The 22,919-nt window shown below is 39.1% G+C and overlaps 2 protein-coding genes across 5 annotated transcripts; one reads left to right on the plus strand and one right to left on the minus strand.

Annotated features, from left to right (window-relative positions):
* Window positions 1–4,060: 4,060 nt before the first annotated feature.
* Window positions 4,061–9,089, plus strand: LOC113018244 (uncharacterized). Of its 2 annotated transcripts, XM_026161306.2 has the most exons (4): window positions 4,061–4,122; window positions 7,329–7,384; window positions 7,492–7,851; window positions 7,971–9,089. In XM_026161306.2, the coding sequence occupies exons 1-4, from the start codon at window positions 4,112–4,114 to the stop codon at window positions 8,231–8,233; spliced, it is 690 nt and encodes a 229-aa protein (XP_026017091.1). In that variant the 5' UTR covers window positions 4,061–4,111; the 3' UTR covers window positions 8,234–9,089. The 2 variants fall into 2 exon arrangements, with proteins under 2 accessions (XP_026017091.1, XP_080148620.1); XM_080292494.1 differs by lacking the exon at window positions 4,061–4,122 and having other exon boundaries at window positions 7,218–7,384.
* A 9,782-nt stretch (window positions 9,090–18,871) lies between these two features.
* Window positions 18,872–21,697, minus strand: LOC145421766 (uncharacterized). Of its 3 annotated transcripts, none has more exons than XR_013903134.1 (4): window positions 21,502–21,697; window positions 20,395–20,450; window positions 19,944–20,297; window positions 18,872–19,638 (listed from the first exon to the last, which is right to left on the minus strand). XR_013903134.1 is itself a non-coding variant. In XM_080292508.1 (4 exons), the coding sequence occupies exons 2-4, from the start codon at window positions 20,441–20,443 to the stop codon at window positions 19,399–19,401; spliced, it is 591 nt and encodes a 196-aa protein (XP_080148634.1). In that variant the 5' UTR covers window positions 20,444–20,450; window positions 21,502–21,661; the 3' UTR covers window positions 18,872–19,398. The 3 variants fall into 3 exon arrangements, 1 of the variants encoding a protein (XP_080148634.1); XR_013903135.1 differs by having other exon boundaries at window positions 18,872–19,641; XM_080292508.1 differs by having other exon boundaries at window positions 19,996–20,297; window positions 21,502–21,661.
* Between the last annotated feature and the right edge of the window lie 1,222 nt (window positions 21,698–22,919).

The following is a 22,919-nucleotide window of genomic DNA, read 5'->3' on the forward strand; positions in this document are numbered from 1 at the left end:
TTTTGGCTCCTACCTCAAAGCACACTGTGTTCTGTTGATCTTATGTGCTGCACAATAATGTTTAATATTTAGTATTTACTGTCATATTCCCATATATCATCGTGATGTTGTTTATTATATTACTCTTGTTCTCTTCTGCTTGTTTTCTTTTTTCTTTCTCAGCAGGTGACCCAGGTGATCGATATATGCATTTTTTTTTCTTTTTTTCTTCTTTTTTTTCTTTTTCTGCTCATTCTGTTGGTTTTTGGTTTTTGCCCTTCTCCCCCGTCCCTCTTCTCAGCTGTTTCTCTTTCCCTCTTTCTTTCTCCCCTTCTTTCCCCCAGTCAAGTCTGTCCCATATTCAGTAAGTGAAAATAAAATAAACAGTAAAAGGTGAATCAAATGGACCATTATGGCAAGGCTGGGATGGTCAATTTGGTAAAGTAAATCCGTTGGGCATCTTTCTTTGCCTTTAGACAACAATTCTTATGGCAAAAGAGCCAAACGGGACAGGCACAAAAAAAAACAAAACAAAAAAAAAACAAAACCAATTTGTAACCTAGTGCTGGTCAAACCCAGCACTGGGCGTGTTTCAGCCCAGCACAATGGGTTAGGACAATTATCCACAAATTGAGTTAAATTTACCAATGTTTAAAGTTGAGGTTACCAAAAATTGGGTTGAAACTCATAACCCATCACAGGTTTCAACCATTAACATGTATAGGTTCTATTTAAATTCAGCTCAGTTGGATAAGCAGGGGCCAGTATGCCGCATGGCTGAGTGGTCAGCCCAGGTTCGAGTCTGACCTGTGGCCCTTTGCCCTCTCACTTTGCTGTCAGTCTTCACTTTATCTGTCTAATAAGGTCAAAAAAGGGATTCCTACATACTATAAAATTCAGCATATAAAAACTACATTCAAAACAGATTGTCTGAAAACTGCTTTTATTCCCATACGATACATAGAATAAAGAAAGCAAAATTCACACAAAATATATAAATAAAAGTAAAATGCAAGCAAAAGAAAAGGTATAAAATTCATTGTATTATATCCATTACTTCAAATCAGCCTTTGGTTACAGCACATGTACATGTTAATAAAAATGAAAACACGTTATGTAAAGCCGGCTCTGTTTTAGAAGAAATTACATGTAAAAACTCTTAACATAAAAAAAGAAAAAAATATTCAACACACATCAAAACTTTGGAAAAGTGTCAAGAGGGAATCTCCCTCTCAGACCAATTCATGCACCTATATGAGCAACATGTTACGCTTCCATCATAGCTAAATGAGCCCTTGTTAATTTGATCATCAAGCCTTTTCCTGACATTGCATAGACACTCCTTCAGAAATCCAGCTGCTGACCTATGTGTTCTACCAGGGCTGAAACATCTTGAAATTTTTAAACAAAAGAAAAGAAAAGGGTCAGTAAAGACCCGCAAGATCACAATTGCAATAAATGCCATTAGTTCAGGGAAGTCCATGAACCAATGAACATGCTCCGTTTGCTGTGCATGTTGAATAGTCCATTCTTGAATGCTACGAAGCATGTCAAGAGTGATGAAACACAGGAAGCTCTGAAGGCGACTCGAGATACTTCTCCTGGCCTTAGCCGTTGGCTCTCCATCTGCAGCATACGCTTCTATTGGGGTGAAAGGGAGACAGGTCCCCACATGTTCTTCACGCCACACTGTGCCATCTTTCGCTGTCTCAGTCCCCAAACAAGCTCTCTTTTTCGGTGGAGAAGCAGTCTCCTCATCTGCAGTGTGAACAAATTCAAATTATGAGCAATGGGAAGGTCAAACAAAATCACAAATGCATGCATAGATACTAATTATAATTCCAGTATCTCCTCCTCTGTATCAGAATAATGTCTGAAATATCTTACTTACTAACTACATCCACTTACTTGTTTGAAATGAAAAAGGAAATAACATGAAATAGAAGCGTAAGCTGCAGATGGAGAGCCAACGGCTAAGGCCAGGAGAAGTATCTCGAGTCGCCTTCAGAGCTTCCTGTGAACAATCATGCCACTGTGCGATGTGTTCACTGCAAAAGATACACATGTGGTAAATGCAGACTACAGATACCATGGCAGTGCCAGGATTGTGAGTGATTGCTGAAAATGTTGAATTGTACTCACTCACTTTTTATTATTATTTGTAAATATGTGTACAAATGGTTGGTTTTTTGTACTGTTTTTATCAATAAATCTCAGCAACAAAGGGCATACACCCATGTGTGTTGATTTCTCCCTAAGATGGCAAACTGAAACACTCCAAGTTGGTGACTTTTGGAGATTTATTTCCCTGGATGATTGACAATGCATCAAGATGAAACACAAAAGGAAGTGCACAGCTTTTAGCAGCTCCCCCACGCCCTCAATCACACACCCCCACTCCCCTCCCTCCAGAATTCCCAGGTAACAACCTAATATACATATGAATGACTAGCCAATTTAGCTTCCACTTGGCTGAAGCTAAAGCTTAGCTAAAAGCCATTTGGCTGCTCTCCGGGTTTTAAAGGTAGAAAAGCCAAATGGCAGTCCGTGGGGGTTTAAGTGTAAAGTAAAATTTCACAAATGTGTTGCAGTTGTTTGAATAATGTCAAGTTGTCTGTAATCCTGGAGCGGTGAGCTTGAACACTGTGCTTGACATTTTTTCAGAGAGGACAAAACAACAATGAAGCAGACCAGTGGTTGTGAATGTTTGCAATTAATTGTTAGGAGATGGACTATGTCAAAATCAAGTATCATGTTTCACACACTTTATACTGTCACAAGGTTGTAGAAACCTTTTTGCCAACTTCTCCATAGATTTACAACAAATGTTATTATTTATGCATCTATAGTGTGCATATGACTGAAGAAGTCACTTGGATGAGTGAGGAAACGTTTCTCCCACTGAAAACGCTACGTCCAGATGAACAGAAACAACCTTTCGGGATTTACTTACCTGGATGATTGAGCATGCATCGAGATATATAATGTGCATTCATTTGTTAAAGATGTATGTTGCCTATGTTGCTGTCGCCATCACAATCTAGCTAAGCAAGGGGATGTGCGTGCCCTTTGCGTGGTCTAGTGAACGAGGGGGAAAAAAGGGGTCAAAGTATTAGTGCTATCTATCTTTTTTTAAATCTAAATTGGACGAATAATATTTGCCTTTAAAGTTTAAAATGAAAATATGCTGTTATTACCATAGATAGTTTAGGGTAAATTAAATAATTAAATGAAATAGTTTAGATAGAATGGGTTCCTTTTTCTTTTCTTTTGACCTTTTTTCAACAAATGCAACACCGAGTCTAATGCTTTCTTTGTTCTAGATACAGTGATCTCTAAATTGTTTGTAAAACAGAGCAACTTCAACCTCATTTCAAATAATATATTTAAAAGATGATATCAAGCATTTTTAAGTAGAAATAACTATAGCTTTCTCCATCACAAGCTAGCTGGTGTTATCTGTACAAATGCCTCCAATGAGTAGGTAAAGATCTAGAATAAATCAGTAAATTGTAATTATTAAAAAAAAAAACTATGATTTTCAGACTGTTAGAATTCACTTTTTACTTACTGTTTTTTATTTCATAGTAGTGGTCCAGTGAAGTCTGATCTGGTCACAGTCTAGTTGAAAATGCCAGTTTGTGAAGAATGATGTGGCTTTTTCTGAGGTTTATCTTCAACCCAAGCAATTGGGTAATATTTTGACCCAATATCTCATCAAAGCTACCCAACCTAATTATTCAAGCCAGGGAGGCCATTAAAGAACCCAGCACATTGTCAACCCAACTCCTAAATCACAATTTTTGAACCCATTTTTGGTCAAACTAACCCAACTTGTTAACCTAAGGCTTTTACCCAGAAGTCGAGCTATGAAATTAACCCAGCATTTTTTAGTGTGTATGGGTATAGAATTCAGCAAACCATGTTTAGGTTTAAAACTTTAAATAACACATTGCTAAGTGTTAAAAGTAAGTCATGAGGAGTTGGACTCAAAACTAACACATTTTCTGTTCAACCAACGCAGTATAAACCACGAAGGCGTGTCGGCACCTGCAGGCAAAACATAAAAATCCACAGAGGTTGCGCAGTATCGCACAGAAGAAAGTGAGCTGCAGACTGAAGCACGGTGGTGATGAACATTTGGTAAGTTTCAAACAATTTCATTGAAGAGAAATTGTTTCATGAAATATTTACAGAATTACATAATTTATTTTGTTAGAATATTATTTTAATTAAAGTTTTAATTGTAGCTATTAGCTAAGTTTCAGCAAGGCAATCTTAACATTTCATCTTTGGAAAGTTAAAGATGATTAAAAAAAACAGGAATAGTTTAAGTACAAAATGAATGTTATTTTAGGAATGATAAAAAAAAAGTGGTGGAATTTTCATTCATTTCATTAGATTTCATTCTTGGCCATGATGTGTGTAAAGAATAAAATAAACAACAGTGAGGGAAAAATCAAAAGAAATAATGTTGATGATAAACATGATGTATAGCTAATTTGCTTTGTATTAAAACATTATGACATTGATTTTAAATGCAAGGGTCAAACTGAACATATCTGAAAAACACTTGGATTGTCAGTACCCTTACAAAAAAAAACAGATTTACTTATTTATGTATACATATGTACCCAGATGATGATGTGAGGATCTATAAACATAATTATGTTGAGAGAGATCGTGGTCAGATTGGAAAACTGGCCTGACAGGAATGAACGAGAAAAAAAAAGTTAACTCAACAACATGACAGCTGGGTAGATTTACTGTTTCTCCTTCTCAGTTTTCCTTCAGTTCTTTTTCACATATCTGCTTTATATGTTTATATAAGCAGCTGTCCACTGAGACTTTTTTCTGTGTGGCTTTTACACAGTACATTGGGTAAAAAAGTATTCTGCCTCCACCTTAGACCTTTATCATATTAGTTAAGTAATATTTAAGATGAAGATAAATCTGATGTAATCATCAGATTACACATGCTTGCACACAACCACAGAGCGACATAGCTCTTTTAAAACTTTACAGTAGCCTTTGCATCAACCTTGAAGGAGCCTTTTTTAGTTTGCTCTTTAAGTGCATTTTGCTGCGGGTAAATATATCCTGCTATGGAGGGTGGAGGCTCATGTCGTGTTAAGAGCTTGATTAGCAACCACCAGCATGTTTTTAGCTAAAACTAAGCACAGGGAGAGCAAGTATTTTCATTAATGGAGGCTGACTTGTGTTTAATTCCCAAAACAAACTGTTTTATTTTGGCAAAACAAAGCAGCTCCCAGCTGTCAGTGCATTTAGCCTTAAATAGTCACTGAGCCTTGTGGAGTGTTTCATGAAAGCTCCAGTGATAATAAAAGGCATATGCCCCTATATACGCCCTCATCCACTAACCAACAACAAGTTTTAGTTGTGTTTGAAGACCTGTCACCACTTGTCCTATGCTGCTGTAAACACTGAAAGTACCTCATCTATCACTTTGGACACGTCCACACTTAATGCTATTCTTGAAAATATCCAATACATGGTGAGCTGAAGTTTTTTACTCTTACATTTGTTCATTTGTGTGTATGTTTGGTGGTGATGTTATAGGTTTGAAGGTAGTGTGTGTGTGTGTGTGTGTGTGTGTGGGGGGGGGGGGGGGGGGGGGGGGAGGGGGTGTCTTTTTGTCTTTGTTCTTGTGGTGACCTCTTCTGGTTAATATGCATTGAAAACCTAGAAAGATCACAGGTGTGCTCATTAATGGGTTTCCTTTTAGCAAAATTGCCACTGAGGGAGAAATGTGATGGACAAAATCTGCTGATCATTTTTGATGTGACTCCCCCACCTCATGCAAAGTTCTTATCCTCTGAGTCATTTTCACACCAAACCACCTACATAGGAAAGAGCGACATTTTGTAATATTAACTGCCAATAATCCTTCACCTTTAATTAAAATACAGCTGGAAAACTATTCATTTCTAAGCGACAGAAAATGTTTTTTTTTCTTCATTTTTCGGTCTAAATATTAAATATCCAGAAAATCTATTATGTTCAACAATACAACTTATCTGCAGAAACTCATCCAGAAAGAATGAAGGATTTGAGTCGTCTTCCATTGGTGTTAAAAAAAAGAACAGATATACTTCCGGGAAGGACGATGTATTTACTGCCTGTGTATTATATTTCCAAAGTATGCTCAGGATTAAAGCCCTTAACAACTTACCTTATGCACTGCAGTCAGGTGTTCAGCAAAAGAGACTATTATAAAATTTTCATTCTAAAAAATTAATGCTCATTGTTTTAAGTAAACTTTTCATTGTTATTAAATGTTTAGCTGTCAATAGTGTGAATGATTGTTTCGAAGTGAAAATAAAGAGTGACTAATGGCGATTTATTAAAATAAAACAGAAAAGAAAAGAAACACACATCAAGGTCACATCCTAATGGTTTTTCTTTTTCTTTTTTTTTTCAAATAAAATTTGATGCTGTTGTGTTGACAAAATATTAAACTCCATTCACGGTAGCTTATCCAAAACAGAGTGACTTTGTGACTCATATGTTTTTCAATCTGTCACCCTGAAAATTTCACATGTGACTGGATGAATGAAGGTGGGGGTGTTAGTCAGCAGCATTAGTGGGGGTCCAGGCAACTGTACTTCCTCAGCTAAACACCTATCTTAGGCTTCTATAACTATATATGAAATTAAGTCTGGTTTAGCAATAAAAAAGTTGAACACCACCACTGCTGATTTGTTACTCCAACTAAAATCCAAATCAGTTATTTGGTTAACATAAGTGTAGTGCTTCTGGATCAGTCATATAACCCTGGCTAATGAGGACACTGACTTTCGACCGGATGAGTCTATATAGGGCAGGTTTTGGAAGTAATCATCATATCTCTTTAACACTGAAAGACGCCACTCAAAAGTTTTTCAACCCTTAAGTCACACGTATATGAAATCAAGCATCTAGCCATAGAGTCTGCCTTTAAAAGCATTTGTGAAACAATGGTTTGTTCTAAAGAGCTTCTGTAATAAGATCCCATCGTTGCAACAATTCAGTTGGTGAAATTTCTTATCTCCTACAAATTCCACTCAAACTGTTCTACATGGCATATGTTTCCATTGCATAGCAGCTCTTGCTGGTGTAGTATTTGGTAGGCTCAGTATGTTTCTTGATTGTAGTTTAAAAGCATGATGTACGGGAATTCTAAAAAATTTAAATAAATAGAAACATGATAAACTTAAGTGAGCTTTCTTTTTTTAGAGGATACTATCATGTTTTTTCCAATCAGGATCATAAACCAGATCAGATATTGTCATGAGTGATGTCTTGAGTCAGACTGTAGATTTTCTTTCTTGCTCTGTCTCCTCTCACAGGGAGAAGATGATCTGCAGGATCCTGCTACTCATCATCCTCACCTCATGTGTCTCTGGTTAGTTTACAGCTTCACTTTATGAACTCCAAATAATGCTCAACAACAGATTTGTTCCAGTTCTCAGTGTGTCTGCTCCTCTCTTTCCCTCTCTGTCTCCTCAACAGGATCATTTGTAGTCAATGTGACACAGACCTGCTATCAGGCAGAGGAGAACCACAACATCACACTGGAGTGGACGTTCACCACCAAACCTGACAGATCCACCAAAACTCTCAACGTCCTCTGTGAACTGATAACTGAGCGTACAGATTCAGTCCTGTATCGTGTTCAAGAAGGTGTTGAGGTGTCAGAGTCTCAGGATGAAAAGTTTTCAGGACGAGTTGAGAGTGACAAAGACGCCCTCAGAGAAGGACGAATCAGACTTCAACTGTTTAGACTCAGGACTGATGACTCGGGTCTGTACCTGTGTGAACTGAACACAGATTATGGCTTTGGCTCAGCCAGATGTAGACTCAGCATCAGTGGTAAGTTTTTTAGTGGAATGAGTATCAAATTTGACCTGAACCTTGGGATAATTTACTTTGGTTGATATGTAGACTAACTATTCACATTAAAGAAATGCATCTTGTGTCCTTTTTGTTAGCTTCGGATGACCCCAAACGTCCAAGTCCAACAGTGAACACACAACCAGAGAGTCGAGGATGGCTCAACCTGTATCCTTTACTTATACTGCCAGCAGCAGCTTTATTGATCAAACTCTGTTATAAAATCATAAAACGAAAACATAACCTAAATCTAAACAGTCACCGCCTAGGCAGCGAATGCAGTGAAGCAGTAGTCAACTTGAATAATTCAGATGCCACTCACCTTGCTGCTTCATTAGAAGCCACGTCCATCATCTTCTGAGTGTGGACATGACTTCCCTGAACTCCAAAGATTGTCATGTTAACAGCTGGGTCTGCAGTGGAAGATTTGTGGGAGCATCAACCTCAGTGAGAGCTGAGAAACACTGTCTGCAGTCTGCAGCCATCATCAAAAACACTGATGGAAACATTCAAAGCTCTTGTCACGTATATCATTAATAATATTTCCTTCCTCTTTTGGTTCTAACATTTGTTTTTGTTAGATATGGTATGAGGAATCTTTAATTTTTGTCCATTAGCATCCAGAGTGATTGAAATCACTTGTTGTTCTCCCATCAGCTGTTATAAATTATTACTGGTTAAAATGTGCCTGAACTCAAGTTGTTAAAAGAATTCTAAGTGTTACAGTGAACTCCTAATAATTTGACTATGGATCACCATAGGTAGAATTTACTTTTTCTAACGTTAATGTTTATGTGTATATATTGTAAACAAGTCCTTATTTATATGAAAGAAGTTATGATTCTTCTGTATATGTGTGTGTCCAAATCATTTTATCAAAGGGTCAGACGATCTTAAAGAGGTCTATAATACCAAGTGTAATCTAACATGTTTGGTACTATTACTTTACAAGGTGTATTACAAGAAGGACAGGAGTTTGATAATTATTTAAAATATATAAAACACTGAATGTGTACATATAAAGCAACAAAGTTGTTTACGCCAACTCTTAATCGTAACATTATTCTACTTAAAGAATATTTAGTTGGCGTTGAAATGACTTTTTCTCTCTCAGCACTGAAAATCTAACACTTGATTCTGCTGAGTTTTTCTGCTATCAGCTTCTGTCTCTGCTTTCATAAAATAAAATGATCGATCTTTTTGATCAACAACACAAACAATGGTGGTGACACTTTCTGTCGAAAAACACTGCGGCATGATGGGAACAGCTGCAGTTGTTTACATAAATCAGGGGTGTTGAACTCCAGGTTTTGAGGGCCGGTGTCCTGCAGGTTTTAGATCTCACCCTGGGTCAACACACCTGAATCACATGATTAGTTCATTACCAGGCCTCTGGAGAACCACTTTAACTGGTTTTGAACTGGTTCTAACTGGTTATAGTTGTTGTCAGCCAGTTGTGGCAGATGACTGCCCCTCCCTGAGCCTGGTTCTGCAGAAGGTTTCTCCCACTTTAAAGTAGTGATGGGCAGATGAAGCTTCATGAAGCACTGAAGCTTTTCATCCAATTGGTTCACCCCAGCGCAAAGCTTCTTGAAGCTTCATTTGCTCTAGTAGGACACCTACTGGACGTAAAAATATTAGTTGGCATGAATTTGAAGTGTGTGGCCTTTTGCACACAGCCTGTAAATGTCAACAACAAAAGGAGTGTGTAAAACATCTATATTGTAGTGATGGCAGTATACTGTGTATATTTATACTGGCAGTATGGAAAATGATCATTTGGAAATGCTTAAAATGGAAATAATCATTTACTGTGAGGTGAGGTGTGGTTGGGGTATGGACAGTGGTTGTGCTTTTGTAACGTTGAGGTATGGACAGCTACACACTGAGGCGTCAGTCCTGCCCATATTCTATTCAGTAAAAACTAAATTTTCACTGCTTTTATAACCTTTAGTGGGGAGAACATAGCTAGGATTTAATGATTTAACAAATCTTTTGAATCCTTTGTCCTCCACAATGCTAAATGGCTGGGAGTCCTCAATCACCATGCTAACCAGGCTTTCATCTATTTGAGATTGTTCTCCCGAGGAAAGACAATAAAGACAAAGCACAAATATAAATATCACACACGTAACTTATTACAGTTGTATAATATTGTTATATCATTTAGTAACATTACTGCATGCTATATTATGATGGCATTTGATGGCTCACCTGGTCTTGCTCCACAATCGGTGTCCCCCTTATTCTCATGCAAAGCTCTGTAGTGCCTAAGCATGGATGAGGTGTTGTTGCTATATCCCAGCTCCCTGGCACATAGCAACCACTTCACCTTGTACAAAAGTAAAGCTGCTTAACATAAATTGTATTGCACCATCAGTATTATGAAAATACATCTTCTGTAGAAATTTACATACCTTGTTGGGAGGAATAGGATCAAAATGTTCCCACACAGGGGAGGACATCCTCCTCTTCTTAGCTGGCTCCATTCTCTCCTGACTTTCTCTCCTCACTCTCATAAACCTCCAAACTGTCTCCAAACTCTCACTAACCGCAACTCTCCATCAAACACCTACATTTTGAATGAAGTCTGAGGGGTTTATATCGCTGTCATATCTCACGGCAAAGTTCGAACCACTTCGTGAACCAGTCACGTGGTACAGCCGGGCAGCGAGGCTTCGGACGTCATCATTTTCAGCTCCTCCCATAAATGAAGCAAGCCTCGATACGCACATCGCGGAAACGCCCCCTCCATTACTCGACACAAGCTTCGAAGCCTCGATACAGAACGTCACATCACTACTTTAAAGGGAGTTTTACGTTTCCATTGTGACAAAGTACATGCTCAAAGGGGGTTTAGTTGAGTGTGAGCTCACTTTGTATTATTTTATTATACTATACAGCACATTGAAGCAACTGTTGTTGTGATTTGGCGCTGTATAAATACAACTGAACTGTACTGAACTTTGCAACACCTCATAACAAACTCCTGACGTTGTAGTGAAATTTCAAATTTATGAAAATTTTAAAGATTACAACACAGAAGGTAAAAAAGATTTGTCTTAAGTTGTCAGTTTTGTTAACTTTACATTTAGACCAAAAAAATCGTCATACTTTTTTTTTAATACAAAAGATCCATCACCAAATGGTCTTGGAATTGTCGGCCAGAATGGCGGTAAACTTAGCAAGCTGCCTCACATGGTAAGTCACAAGCACAATGATGACAACTAAAATGGTATTTATTGTTAACTTTTACAGACAACTTTAAAAAGACTAGTAATAGAAGCTTGTAAAACTGAGTACATTCAGGACAATAAAAATCGCTGTGAAGAGCAGTTAGAGTACTTAGCTTCCACCAAGGAAATAAAAAGGATGCAAGAGTTCTGTTTGTGAAAAGTGGTTTGTGGGGACACACAACAGAATATGAATGACAGAGTGAATAACACAAACAGGTCTCCTCCCGGTGGGACATACCCAGAATACCTCATCCACCCCAGGAGGCATCCTTGTCAGATGCCCAAACCATCTCAACTGGTTCCTTTCTATTCGGAAGAGCAGCGGCTCTACTCTGAGCCCCTCCCAGATGGCCGAACTTCTTACGCTATCTCTAAGGGAGAGGCCAGCCACCCTTCACGATCTCGTTCTTTTGGTCACTGTCCACAGCTCGTGACCATACGTGAGGGTAGGGGCGTAGATTGACTGGTAAATTGAGAGCTTCTTTTTAACACTTAGCTCGAGGGACCAGTGCAGCATCACTACCTCTCTTTGAGGCAGTCCAAAAGTCTTTTTCATGGCCTCTCCAAGCTCATCCCACACACTCCCATGTGCAGTTATGGCCAAACTTATGTTCAAACATGGTGCTCGTCATGGCCAAACTGTGGTTTGCACAGAAGTCCAACAACAACACACAACTTGGTTCAGATCCGCGAGGCCGTTCCTCCCAATCACACCCCTCCAGGTCTCACTGCTGTTGCCCACATGAGCATTGAAGTCGGCCAGTAGGACAACACAGTCCCTAGGCGGAGCACCCTCCAGCACCCCAACGGGAACTCCAACAAGACTGAGTACTTTAAACCTCTACTTGGCGCATAACCACAGACCCATTCCCCAACCTGAAGCCAAGGAAACAAAACCTCTCATCCACTAGGAGAAACCCCAACATACAGACAGCAAGCCAAGGGGATACTAGGATACCCGCCCCAGCCCACCGCCTCTCACTCCAGTACCTGGACTCTGTCTCAGTCTTGCAACTCCAGACTGAGATAGAGTCCAGCCCCTCTCCAGGATACTGGTTCCAGAGCCCAAATTATGGATTGCGGTGAGCCTGACTATATCTAGCCGGTACCTTGCAACCTCAAAATGCAATAACTTCTCCACCAGAGAGGTGACATTACTTGTCCCAATTGCTAGTATTGTTAGTCCGTCACACAATGCACCCCAGCCCTACAGGGCCTCCTGTGTGTGAACTGAACAAATCCAAAATGCATGCAAAACTGATAAAATACGAAGCCCATTTGCTTTTTTATACATACTTATCCTAAATGTTTACGTTAAGACCAGAGTGGTGGCATATTATGAAAAGAGCCTGCTTAAGATAAGATAAGATAAGATAAGATACGATAAGATAAGATAAGATAAGATAAGATAAGATAAGATAAGATAAAACTTTATTAATCCCTCAGGTGGGTTCCTCTGGGAAATTCAGTTTCCAAAAGCACAGCACCGAAAGAAGTTACAACAGGTAAGGGAGCACAACGTGAGCAGAATATTATATATACACGCACATATATAAATACAGATACATATATACTTGCAGCAACAAAAATATAATATTCCAGAAACACACTTTGCTGATCTGATCAGCTGTTCATAACACTTCCTACGTTGGAATAGACGTCAGCACAAACTATTGCATGTCCGCCATGAACTGCCCGAAACCAGAAGTGACGTCATTTTTGCGGAAATGTAGTTTTTTACCATCAGGGCCTCAGGGCCTATACTGGTGCTTGTAAAAGTTATGTTTGACTTTATGACTTTCTGTGTCGCTTCTGGGATGCTTAGGACTCATATTGCACTGCTGGAAATAGTTTATTTTGATGCATATGCAGCTTTTTTGCAAATTTGCACTATAATATTTATTTTTGTTTTTCCTGCAGTGTATAAAAATTGGTGTATTTCAAAAATAAAACTATGAAGACACTCAAAATAAATTTCCTGTGGTGGGAAACTATTTTGTGCAACTTTTTTGTATTTACAGTTTTGAGTGATAAGCCTCTTAAATTTCTCTAACTAGAAATATATGTTAAAAAAACAAAAACGATTTTCAATTTTTTTGTAGTTTATTGCACTTTTTTGCAATTTATGTAATTACTATGCACCTAATGCATACATATTACAGTTTTTCTCAAATGTTAAAACACAAAAGCCAATCCTGTAACCCAAATGACCAGTAGTCTAAACACATTTACTAAATGTAGCCACCATATTCCAGTACCATAAACACATGTCACATGAAGACACAATTCACAAAACACAACCCTCTGTACTCATAAATCTAAACACATTTTTCCTTGCTAAAACACATGTTGCAAAACAACTCTGCTCATATCCTCAAATGAAAGCCCATGTGATGCAAAATGCTTGCCACAGTCACCAATCTTTGAACACAGGGAACACACCTGGCGTCATTCACTACACACAATGACTCAAAATTGAAGACACTTGTTGCTAATGCTGTACCCACATGTAAAAGCAAGTTCAGAGTGCACAGTATGCTGAAGGTTCCAAACAAACACAATGGATGAAGGCAGAGTCAGGGGAAGAGGAATTTGATGCAGAGGAGGGAGATAAGATAAGATAAGATAAGATAAGATAACCTTTATTAGTCCCACACGTGGGAAATTTGTTTTGAGAAGAGCTGGCCCTGGAAGAAGAGGAGCAGGCCAATGAGGAAGAGGAGTTCAAATGAGAGGAGGAAGAGGAGCGACCAACGAGGAAGAGGAGAAGGCCAACATGGGAGAGGAGAAGGTCCAGGAGGGAGAGCAAGACAACCTCGCACCATCATTACGGACGAGATGCGAGCAACAGCTCAGCGACATGATGCCGCACAGTGATTGTGGTGTGTGTGTGGTGTGAATAACGTAAATAAAAAAACTTCACACCCTGTTCATGTTTTCAAGATTACTGTTGTGTGCAATAGATTCTGTTTTTGCATTGAGTTGTGTTACAGTAGTGTACGTACATGCAGGATTTTCTATAGATTTATACTACTCATATGAAACTCACAAATCTAAATGCCTAATCCTCTGCAGAGATCTACGACGATCCGTTACTGTATAGTTTCTAAAATATGCATTGGCAGTTATGGAACAAAGAACCTTCTCACAAATTGAGCATTGTGTTTTCAATTGTTTTGCTGTAGTGTGTAATGCTGTGTATAGTGTTTACAGTTTTGACAGCTTCGAGCTGCTCTCTTGGTGTGGGAGTTTGAGTTTTGCAGTGGGAAGGTGTGGTTGTGTTTATGTAGCTTTAGAGAAGGGTGTTGTGTTTGGACATTGGGGGACCTGGTGGTAACGTTTGTGAAATGTGTTTTAGCATTTGAGAAAAACTGTATTAAAATTTAGGCTGGAATGGTTGTATTGATGTATAGCAACTTGAAATGCTCCCAAAAATGGCTCCACAGCATGTAAAAATATAATATAAGCTCTGGCGGACTTGGTTCTATGGTAGGTCTTAAAGGGTTAAAAGGCCAAATAGGACCAGATTGATTATAATGCAGGTACAATAAAACAGATGATGAACACAGGGTGAGGATACTGCTTTTGAGCCATGAGGCCTGGGTCACATCAACACCAAATGTCAGGAGAGGAACTGGCACCGGGAGTCTCCCCACAGCCAGGAAGCTAACCTCCGGTACCTTCTCAGTTTCACCTGGACTACAGCTCTCGTTCCCCTTTTCAGTCTCGTGGGGGCGGGAGTCCCGGTGGGTTGTGCAAAGTAGCACGCACTTAGTTGAGGAACACACAAAAGGAGGAGGGAAAGTTTTTCTGTAGCTGTCCCAGCTGTCACAGTAGCTCTCCATTGAACCTTTAATGTTTATCAGTGTATCCCAAGCATAAATAAAAGCAGCAGAAGCAAAGTCAGAACACAAAAGAATCATTCTCAACTTTTATAGTTTCATGTATGTTTAGCATTTATGGATAGCTGTTTTATCCTATACATTGTTAAAGGTATGCAGTCTTGAGACACTGGGCGTAGAAACAGCTGTTATGTCGCTTGACTGTCAAAAAGACAACTTAGAAGGACATGAAGTGAGCATGGAAGGAGCTGCTGCTTTTTTGGATTCAACAGACATGCTCAACTGCAGTTTTGGTTTGCATTTTGAAGGCTGACAGAGATAGATAAACCTGCATCAGATTAATCTGAATTTGTTATATGCCACAGTTAACTCACTGTTCAGTGGTTTTCCACTACATTTTCAGGAAGTTTCTTAACTGTTTCTGCTGCCAAAGAATCAGTTTGTAACACAATAAGGAGAATTCTTGAATAGATTATATTAACGGACCAATAGGTTCAACTATAGGAGCACAGTGGTGTGTTTAAATAAGACACATAGAGAGGAATTTAACTGGAAAGAACCAACTGGCTTTTGTAAACCAAACCATAGGTTTGACAACCACAGGTTTTGGGCATTTTACACAACTGTGGAAACAAAAATTTTACATTTTTTTAAAAATGAAACTAAATAAATAAATAAAATAAAATAAAAACACATTAAACTGCTAATATAGAGACTTGGCCGAGTGTTAGTTCTCAGTTCTCGATTCTGGGTGCACCCTGGTAACCTGACTCTTAAGCCGTTATAGAAAACAAGTTACTTAAATTCAATTTTCATTCAAATGAAGATCTCACACACCATTCACATATGGAGAATATTCTACACAGCAGTCTATAGTGTATGTGACTAAAAACCTGAAACAATTCAGTTGTGCTTGATTTTAATAAAACACTGGTAATAATACTTGGATCAGAAATGGGATGAGCTCTTAAAAAGCTGGTAGTGGACTGAGTGAAGGGTTACAGGACAGTTTTACTACTGTGTCACAGCGATCGAGCCAACTCTGACAACATTTCCTCCTTTTATTCCAAGGAAAGGAGAGTTTCAGTTTCACACAATCTTACAATGAGAACAGCACACGTTAAATTGGGCATTAACTGGTGCTCAGGGACTGTGCAGACCAGCTCTGTCAGGTGGCCCTGTACATCTTCAACCTGAGCCTGAGCCTGGAGAGGGTTCCTGAACTGTGGAAGACTTCCTGTGTGGTTCCGGTGCCAAAAATCGCACACCCCAGGGAGCCCAACCACTTCAGGCCTGTTGCCTTGACTTCTCATCTGATGAAGACCATGGAAAGGCTCATCCTGCATCACCTTCAGCCACTGGTGGGCTCAGTGTTGGACCCCCTGCAGTGCACCTACCGTTCAGACTTCTGTTATAATTCGGACGATTGCCATCTACAGAAGTTCTCAGATGATACAGCCATCATTGGATGCGTATCAGACGGGAATGATCAGGAATACAGGGGGTCATCAGTGACTTTGTTGGCTGGTGTGAGACCAACGTACTCCAAATCAACGCGGCAAGACAAAGGAGATGATCATAGACTTCAGGAGGAAGTCACCCCCTACAACACCGGTGAACATCCAAGGGAAAGACATTGAGATAGTGGACTCTTATGAGTACCTGGGTGTTCACCTCAACAATAAACTGGACTGGACTACAAATACAGACATCCAGAGTCGACTCCACCTGCTGAGGAGACTGAGGTCCTTCGGAGTCTGCAGGACTCTGTTAAGGACATTCTATGACACTGTGGTAGCATCTGCCCTTTTCTATGCAGTGGCCTGCTGGGAGAGTGGGTGCACGGACAGGGACAGGAGCAGGATTGACAAACTGGTGCGGAGGTTTAGCTCCGTGCTGGGATGTCCCCTGGAGTCTGTGGAGGTGGTTGGTGAGGGGAGGATGTTAGTAAAGCTGACATCCATCATGAACAACCCACATCACCCACTGCATGAGTATGTGAGTGGGCTGAGCAGCTCCTTTAGTCAGAGACTGAAACACCCTCGCTGCAGGAAGGAGCGCTTTCGCAGATAATTCGTCCCAACAGCAGTTAGACTCTATAACTCCTCAATCACGATGTCATAAGTCACTGGACACTGTGAACATCCACGGTCACCACTTCATGCATAATGGACCTTCCATGACCTTCCAAGCTATATAGTTTATGTCTTCCATATTTCCAACTATATCCATAATCACATACTGTGTATGCTACCATTGTATATAGTGTATTATCTTACTTTTTTTCATTGATAGCTTAATTGTATTTTTGTATTTCCTTCATATATCTGTACCTGAGCTGAGGTGATGCAAAAATTTCCCCGTTGTGGGATCAATAAAGTCTTATCTTATCTTATCTTATCTTATCTTATCTTATCTTATCTTATCTTATCTTATTTCAAACATAAGTAAAGAACTGAGTCATTCAAACTGTCATGACAAACATTTGTGAGATTAAAGGCATATTCCTACAAAAGCCTTGGCAACCAGGTCACTAACCCAAATACCTATCGTGTCCACGCCTTTCAGTTGCAAAGCTGACACTAAGCCTGTTCATTAAATATAAAATGATCAAAAATTAATGAGAATAATCAATAATTAAAGCAGTATTTGAATTATAATTTTGCTGAAAGTTTCATGTCATCTAGGTCTGATTCGATAATTCAGAGGTAACAAGTGAAAATATAATTAATAGGAATAAAAACTAAAAAAAACATATAAAACATTGCACGGCCACGCTGTGCTAATTATATATTTTAAAAAATAAATGTAGAGGTGGGAATTGCAATTAATATAAATCTCAAAGTGTTCACAACATTCCTGAACAGAAATAGGCCTCTGCACCTGGGGTGAGGGTGTGGCCATGAAAACAATGTGACATGCCATTGGATGTTGGGACACATAATAACATGACGCTAAGCATCGGCCAATGAATGTGAACTAACAACCACAAGGTATGGCTGCACTGTAGGAAAAAATCTTAATATAAAAGCATTTTACAGTTTTGTTCTGTTCTTCTAGAATATCATTAAAGTTACGTAAATAGACTGTGATTTCACATTTCAAATGTAAATTAACATTACATCACTGTAATGTAATAAAACATAATTTTCATGATTATTAAATGTATCTGTCTGTACATATGCATATTTAGATTGTTAAAATACATTCACAAATGTATCATGATTGAAAGATTGAACTTTTGAATTCAAATGTAGTGCTATGGAAAAGTATATAACATGATTCCTATAAGCTTGTGTTACATCACATAAGTATTATTATCACTGAAATTTAGGGCCATTGTGGCTCAAGAGTTGGCAGTTCACCTTGTAATCAGAAGGTTGCAGGTTCAAGCCCCGGCTCGGGCACTCTTGGTATTGTGTCTGTGGTCTAGACTCTTCGCCTACTGTTGATGTCCAGAGGGGCCAATGGTGCGATATGGCAGCCTCTCCTCTGTCAGTCTGTCCCAGGGCATGCAATCCATTATTATTTAAACCAACTGTTAACTGTATATTTCTGTACATTTACGTATTATGATTCATATTGCCACATTCATTGACCTTGCTTATAGGTAATTTCATTGTTTGATCACGTTAAAATGTAATGTCTAAAAGCACTTGGAAAAGGCAGAATCCCATGTAAAATTAGCGCAACAAACTGTATTGTCATTACTGGGAATAACCGTATTTTTATGAGGAAGTTATTTTCTGTTATTTTACGGTAGTATTTTGGCGCCCCAGCTGCCGGAATATTACTGTTTTTTAAAGAGTCACTCAGCTCAACAACATCACAAATCACTTCATTAAGTTTTTCTCGTCACAGTGATCTTTGATACACAACATCTAAATAGCTGTCAAAATGCTTCAGTTAATGGGAATCAGAAAGATTGGAAGTGTCTTTAATTAATTCCTGAATCTTAAAATGCATATAATACTGACTTTGATAAATAGCATTGCATGGCATACAGGACAAAAACAAAACAAAACAGAAAAGATGTTGCATACATTCACGCGCGCGGCCAAGTTACAGTTACTGTGCAGCCTGCAGACAGCGTTTCTCAGCTCACACACTCCCAACAATGTTTTTAAAGAAGGAGGCTGCTCATTGTTAAGTTATGCTGAAGTTTAAATCATTAAATGGCAGTTACATCATTTAAACTTACAATAATATGAACATAAAACATGAATGTCATATTACAAAGTCGTTTCCTGACACTTGAAACATTCACACTCTTGGGTGGTTTGTCTTCAGGTTTTCTCACTTGAGTTTTCGACTAATGCTCTGACAATTAAGGCTGTTAGAAATGGCTCCAAGAGAGTTCTCTTAGTCCTGGTTTCAGTTTAGGTCAGTTCAGTTTTATTTATGTATCGCCAAGTCGCAAAAGTCACCTCAAGGCACTTTAGTTTCTCTCAGTACTTAGAGACAGTAGGAGTAGAGAAAACCGGTCTGGCTGGTTGTGTAGAGAAAAGTATGCACATCATTGAAGACCTACATAAAACCTTTATGCCTTCTGAGTCGATTATGGCGTCTGCAGGCAGAGAAGAGCACAACCAGTAGAGGTACCAGTCCCAGAAAAGGGTAGAGGGTGGCTCTTTCCCATCTGTCTGATTGGGTACTCCAAATTGATCTCTTGTGTTGGGAATGAACAGCTGCTGGTGCAAAGGACAGAAAAATGTAGGTGATTAGTCTGTCAAAGAGAATAATTTTATCATTAATGGTAGTTGTAAAAGTAATTATTTGCTTCACTGCCTAAATATATATGCAAGACGACTGACAGGATCTACTGATACACATACATATTATTAGTTGGTTTCTAAAAATCAAATGAGATGAATTCACACTGTTTTATTTACTTTGCAATTGCTTTGCAATGTTGTTGTTGTTTTTTTTTTTTGTTTTTTTATATATGCATTTTTGGACTGTTCTGGATTGAATTCACCTTTTGTTGACTTACCAGTGACATTGAGTTGACAGCTCTCAACGTGAAAGTGATAACCTGTGCTCACCTCACACAGGTACAGACCCGAGTCATCAGTCCTGAGTCTGGACAGTTGAAGTCTGATTCGTCCTTCTCTGAAGGCGTCTTTGTCACTCTGGACTCGTCCTGAAAACCTTTTATTCTGAGACTCTGACACCTCAACACCTTGACGAAAATGATATAAGACTGAGGCTTTATCATCATCTTCCTTTTCACAGATGATGGAAAGAAAATTGGAGGGGGTATTAGTTGCAGTTTTGAATGTCCACTCCAGGGTGACAGTCCCACTCTCCACTGCATGATAGGAGGTCTGTGTCGCATTCAATGATTCTGTTGAGGAGATATATCGGAGCAGACACACTGAGAACTGGAACAAATCTGTTGTTGAGCTTTATTTGGAGTTCATAAAGTGAAGCTGTAAACTAACCAGAGACACATGAGGGGAGGATGACGAGCAGCAGGATCCTGCAGATCATCTTCTCCCTGTGAGAGGAGACAGATTGATTTTATTCATTCCTTGCAACTGTTGATCTTGTTCATTATCCTGTTAGGAAACCCAAGCACTAGAAAACAATTTACTGTTACTGAAGATATAAAAAAATCAAAAAAACATGTAATGAACCAACTAAGTTACTCACAGCATGTTTGGAAAAGTAAGAAAAGGTCTTTTTTTTTTTTTGAGCTAAAGACATTAAAAACAGTCACAGCTTTATTCCTGTCCGCTGTGCAGAGATATAAACAGAACAAAAGGTGACTCCATAATTTCTATTTCATAGGGCATTTTAGGGCATCACCTAGAATGTATAGTCTCCTGAAAGGGCTGTTAAGAGATATGTTGGAATAGTAAATTGTTATCTCCTGTCTCCCTTTCTCAACCACTTTAACTAGAGCCAGATGGAAAATCTTGCACGTTCCAGGACTGGTTATTAGGAGAATTTGTAAGGACTTGAACAGAGAACAGACATCTGTTATTGTTTCTCTGTTCAGAACAGTGAACAGAGAACTGTAGTGCAGATGTAATACAAATGTGTAACAACATAAACAATAGCATAGAAGAAACAGACTGAAATGGAACAGATACATTCAAGTAACAGCAATATTAGATACAGCACAACATTGTAGGTGAATTCAAAAACAATTAAAACACCAGTTACCCGAATTTAGGACAAATAGGCATAGACTGCACAAACATGGGAGGTCTGAGTCCTCTTTTAGACTGGGGTCATTGGTGGCCTTAAGACCATAAATCCATACTCACATATTTACAGATTTAGGTTTAAGTTGAAAGCCAATGATATGAAGTACAAAGAGAAAGGTTTTAGTGAACTAGAAGTAGAAAGTAGCATAAGATAAAATAAGATAGAAGTACAAAAATGTAGTTGAAAAACAATAAATGTCAGCTGGATCTCAATTAGTGGTCCACACAAAACACAAAGCCAATTTAGACCCAACGCAGCAGCCTTCACTGCAGAAGCTGAAGGTACAAATAGACTGCAAGAAAAAACAACACAGAAAATATCACTGTTTAACTTACAATTGCTTTGGAAACCGGATTTTGAGAATCAACCCTGGACTTAGAGCCGCACAGATATCAAGGCGCTGCTGATGCTTCAGCTCCGGTACAGTAAAGAGATCCTGAGGACAGATCTATATCCTGAGAAGTATGAAGAAGGAGTTAAAGAAGCATAGTAAAAGATCAACTGCGTACTCCTGCTGTTTCCTCTTATGTCAGGTAGTGTCAGGTCTTCAGTAATCCTGAGGCAGTGAAGCCCCGCCTTCTGTTTAAGTTGGCAACAAGTCAACTATTCAGATGACGTACCAGATTCCACAAAGGTCAAAATTTTAATTTCTCCCTCATCATCCATCCATTTGCTTATCCTTTTCAGGGTCGCTGGAGCCTATCCCAGCTGTCATAGGGCGAGAGGCGGGGTACACCCTGGACAGGTCGCCAGTCTGTCGCAGAGCCAACACACAGGGACAGACAACCATTCACACTCACACCTAGTGACAATTTGGATTATCCAATTAACCTATCCCCACAAGCTGCATGTCTTTGGACCGTGGGAGGAAGCCGGAGTACCCGGAGGGAACCCACGCAAAAACAGGGAGAACATGCAAACTCCACACAGAAAGACCCCGGCCTGATGTCGGAATTGAACTCAGGACCTTCTTGCTGTGCGGCAACAGTGCTAACCACCGTGCCACCGTGCACCCTCATCGAGTCTTAATCATTTCCCAGGTCTTGAAATATCAGAAATTCATTTTTCCCAAACTACTTCCCCTTTGGATCTTATTTTTATAAGGCTGGCCTCTTGTTAACATGCTGAGTAATACTGAATATAATTTAACACATTTAAGACCAGAATGAGCTGTAACGCAAACAGGATTTAAGGGTTGGGTTAAGAATATTATTAATAGAAGCTGTCAGGAGGAGCTAAAGTTTACCTTCGTTATATTTCATTTGCATATGACTGGAATGCAGTTTGTGAAGTTATGTTACATTCAAGTGTTCAAATAGCGTACCTTCCCACCCAGTATTACGCCAGCAAGATGAGTCACTGCGTCATTGTGACCGTCATCAAAAGAAAGCCTTCGACTTGTTTTCTTGGTGCCTGGGTTTGAGGTGCTCATAAATCACCATGTGCTAAAATCCATTTGTCCTTTAAACGTTTAAAGAATCCTCCAGCATGTGACAGCTCAGGCTGATTAGTCTAGACTGATTCAGTTTTGGTCATTAAAGAAAGACGTTGTGTGAAGTTAACTTGGCTTTAAGAATCCAAGCTTCATGTCATGTTCTCTTGATTTTTGTTGTAAGTCTTCATATTGTGGCCTTTGAAATTTTTGATTCATATGTGTTGAGGTTTGAATGTTTATTTTATCTTATACTCTTGTATTCCATGTCTTTAGTCTCTGTTGCATTTCATTTCTTGAGTTATTGTTTTTGCAGAATTT

This window comes from Astatotilapia calliptera, chromosome 3, assembly GCF_964374335.1.
Source record: "Astatotilapia calliptera chromosome 3, fAstCal68.1, whole genome shotgun sequence".
NCBI classification, from domain to species: Eukaryota; Metazoa; Chordata; class Actinopteri; order Cichliformes; family Cichlidae; genus Astatotilapia; species Astatotilapia calliptera.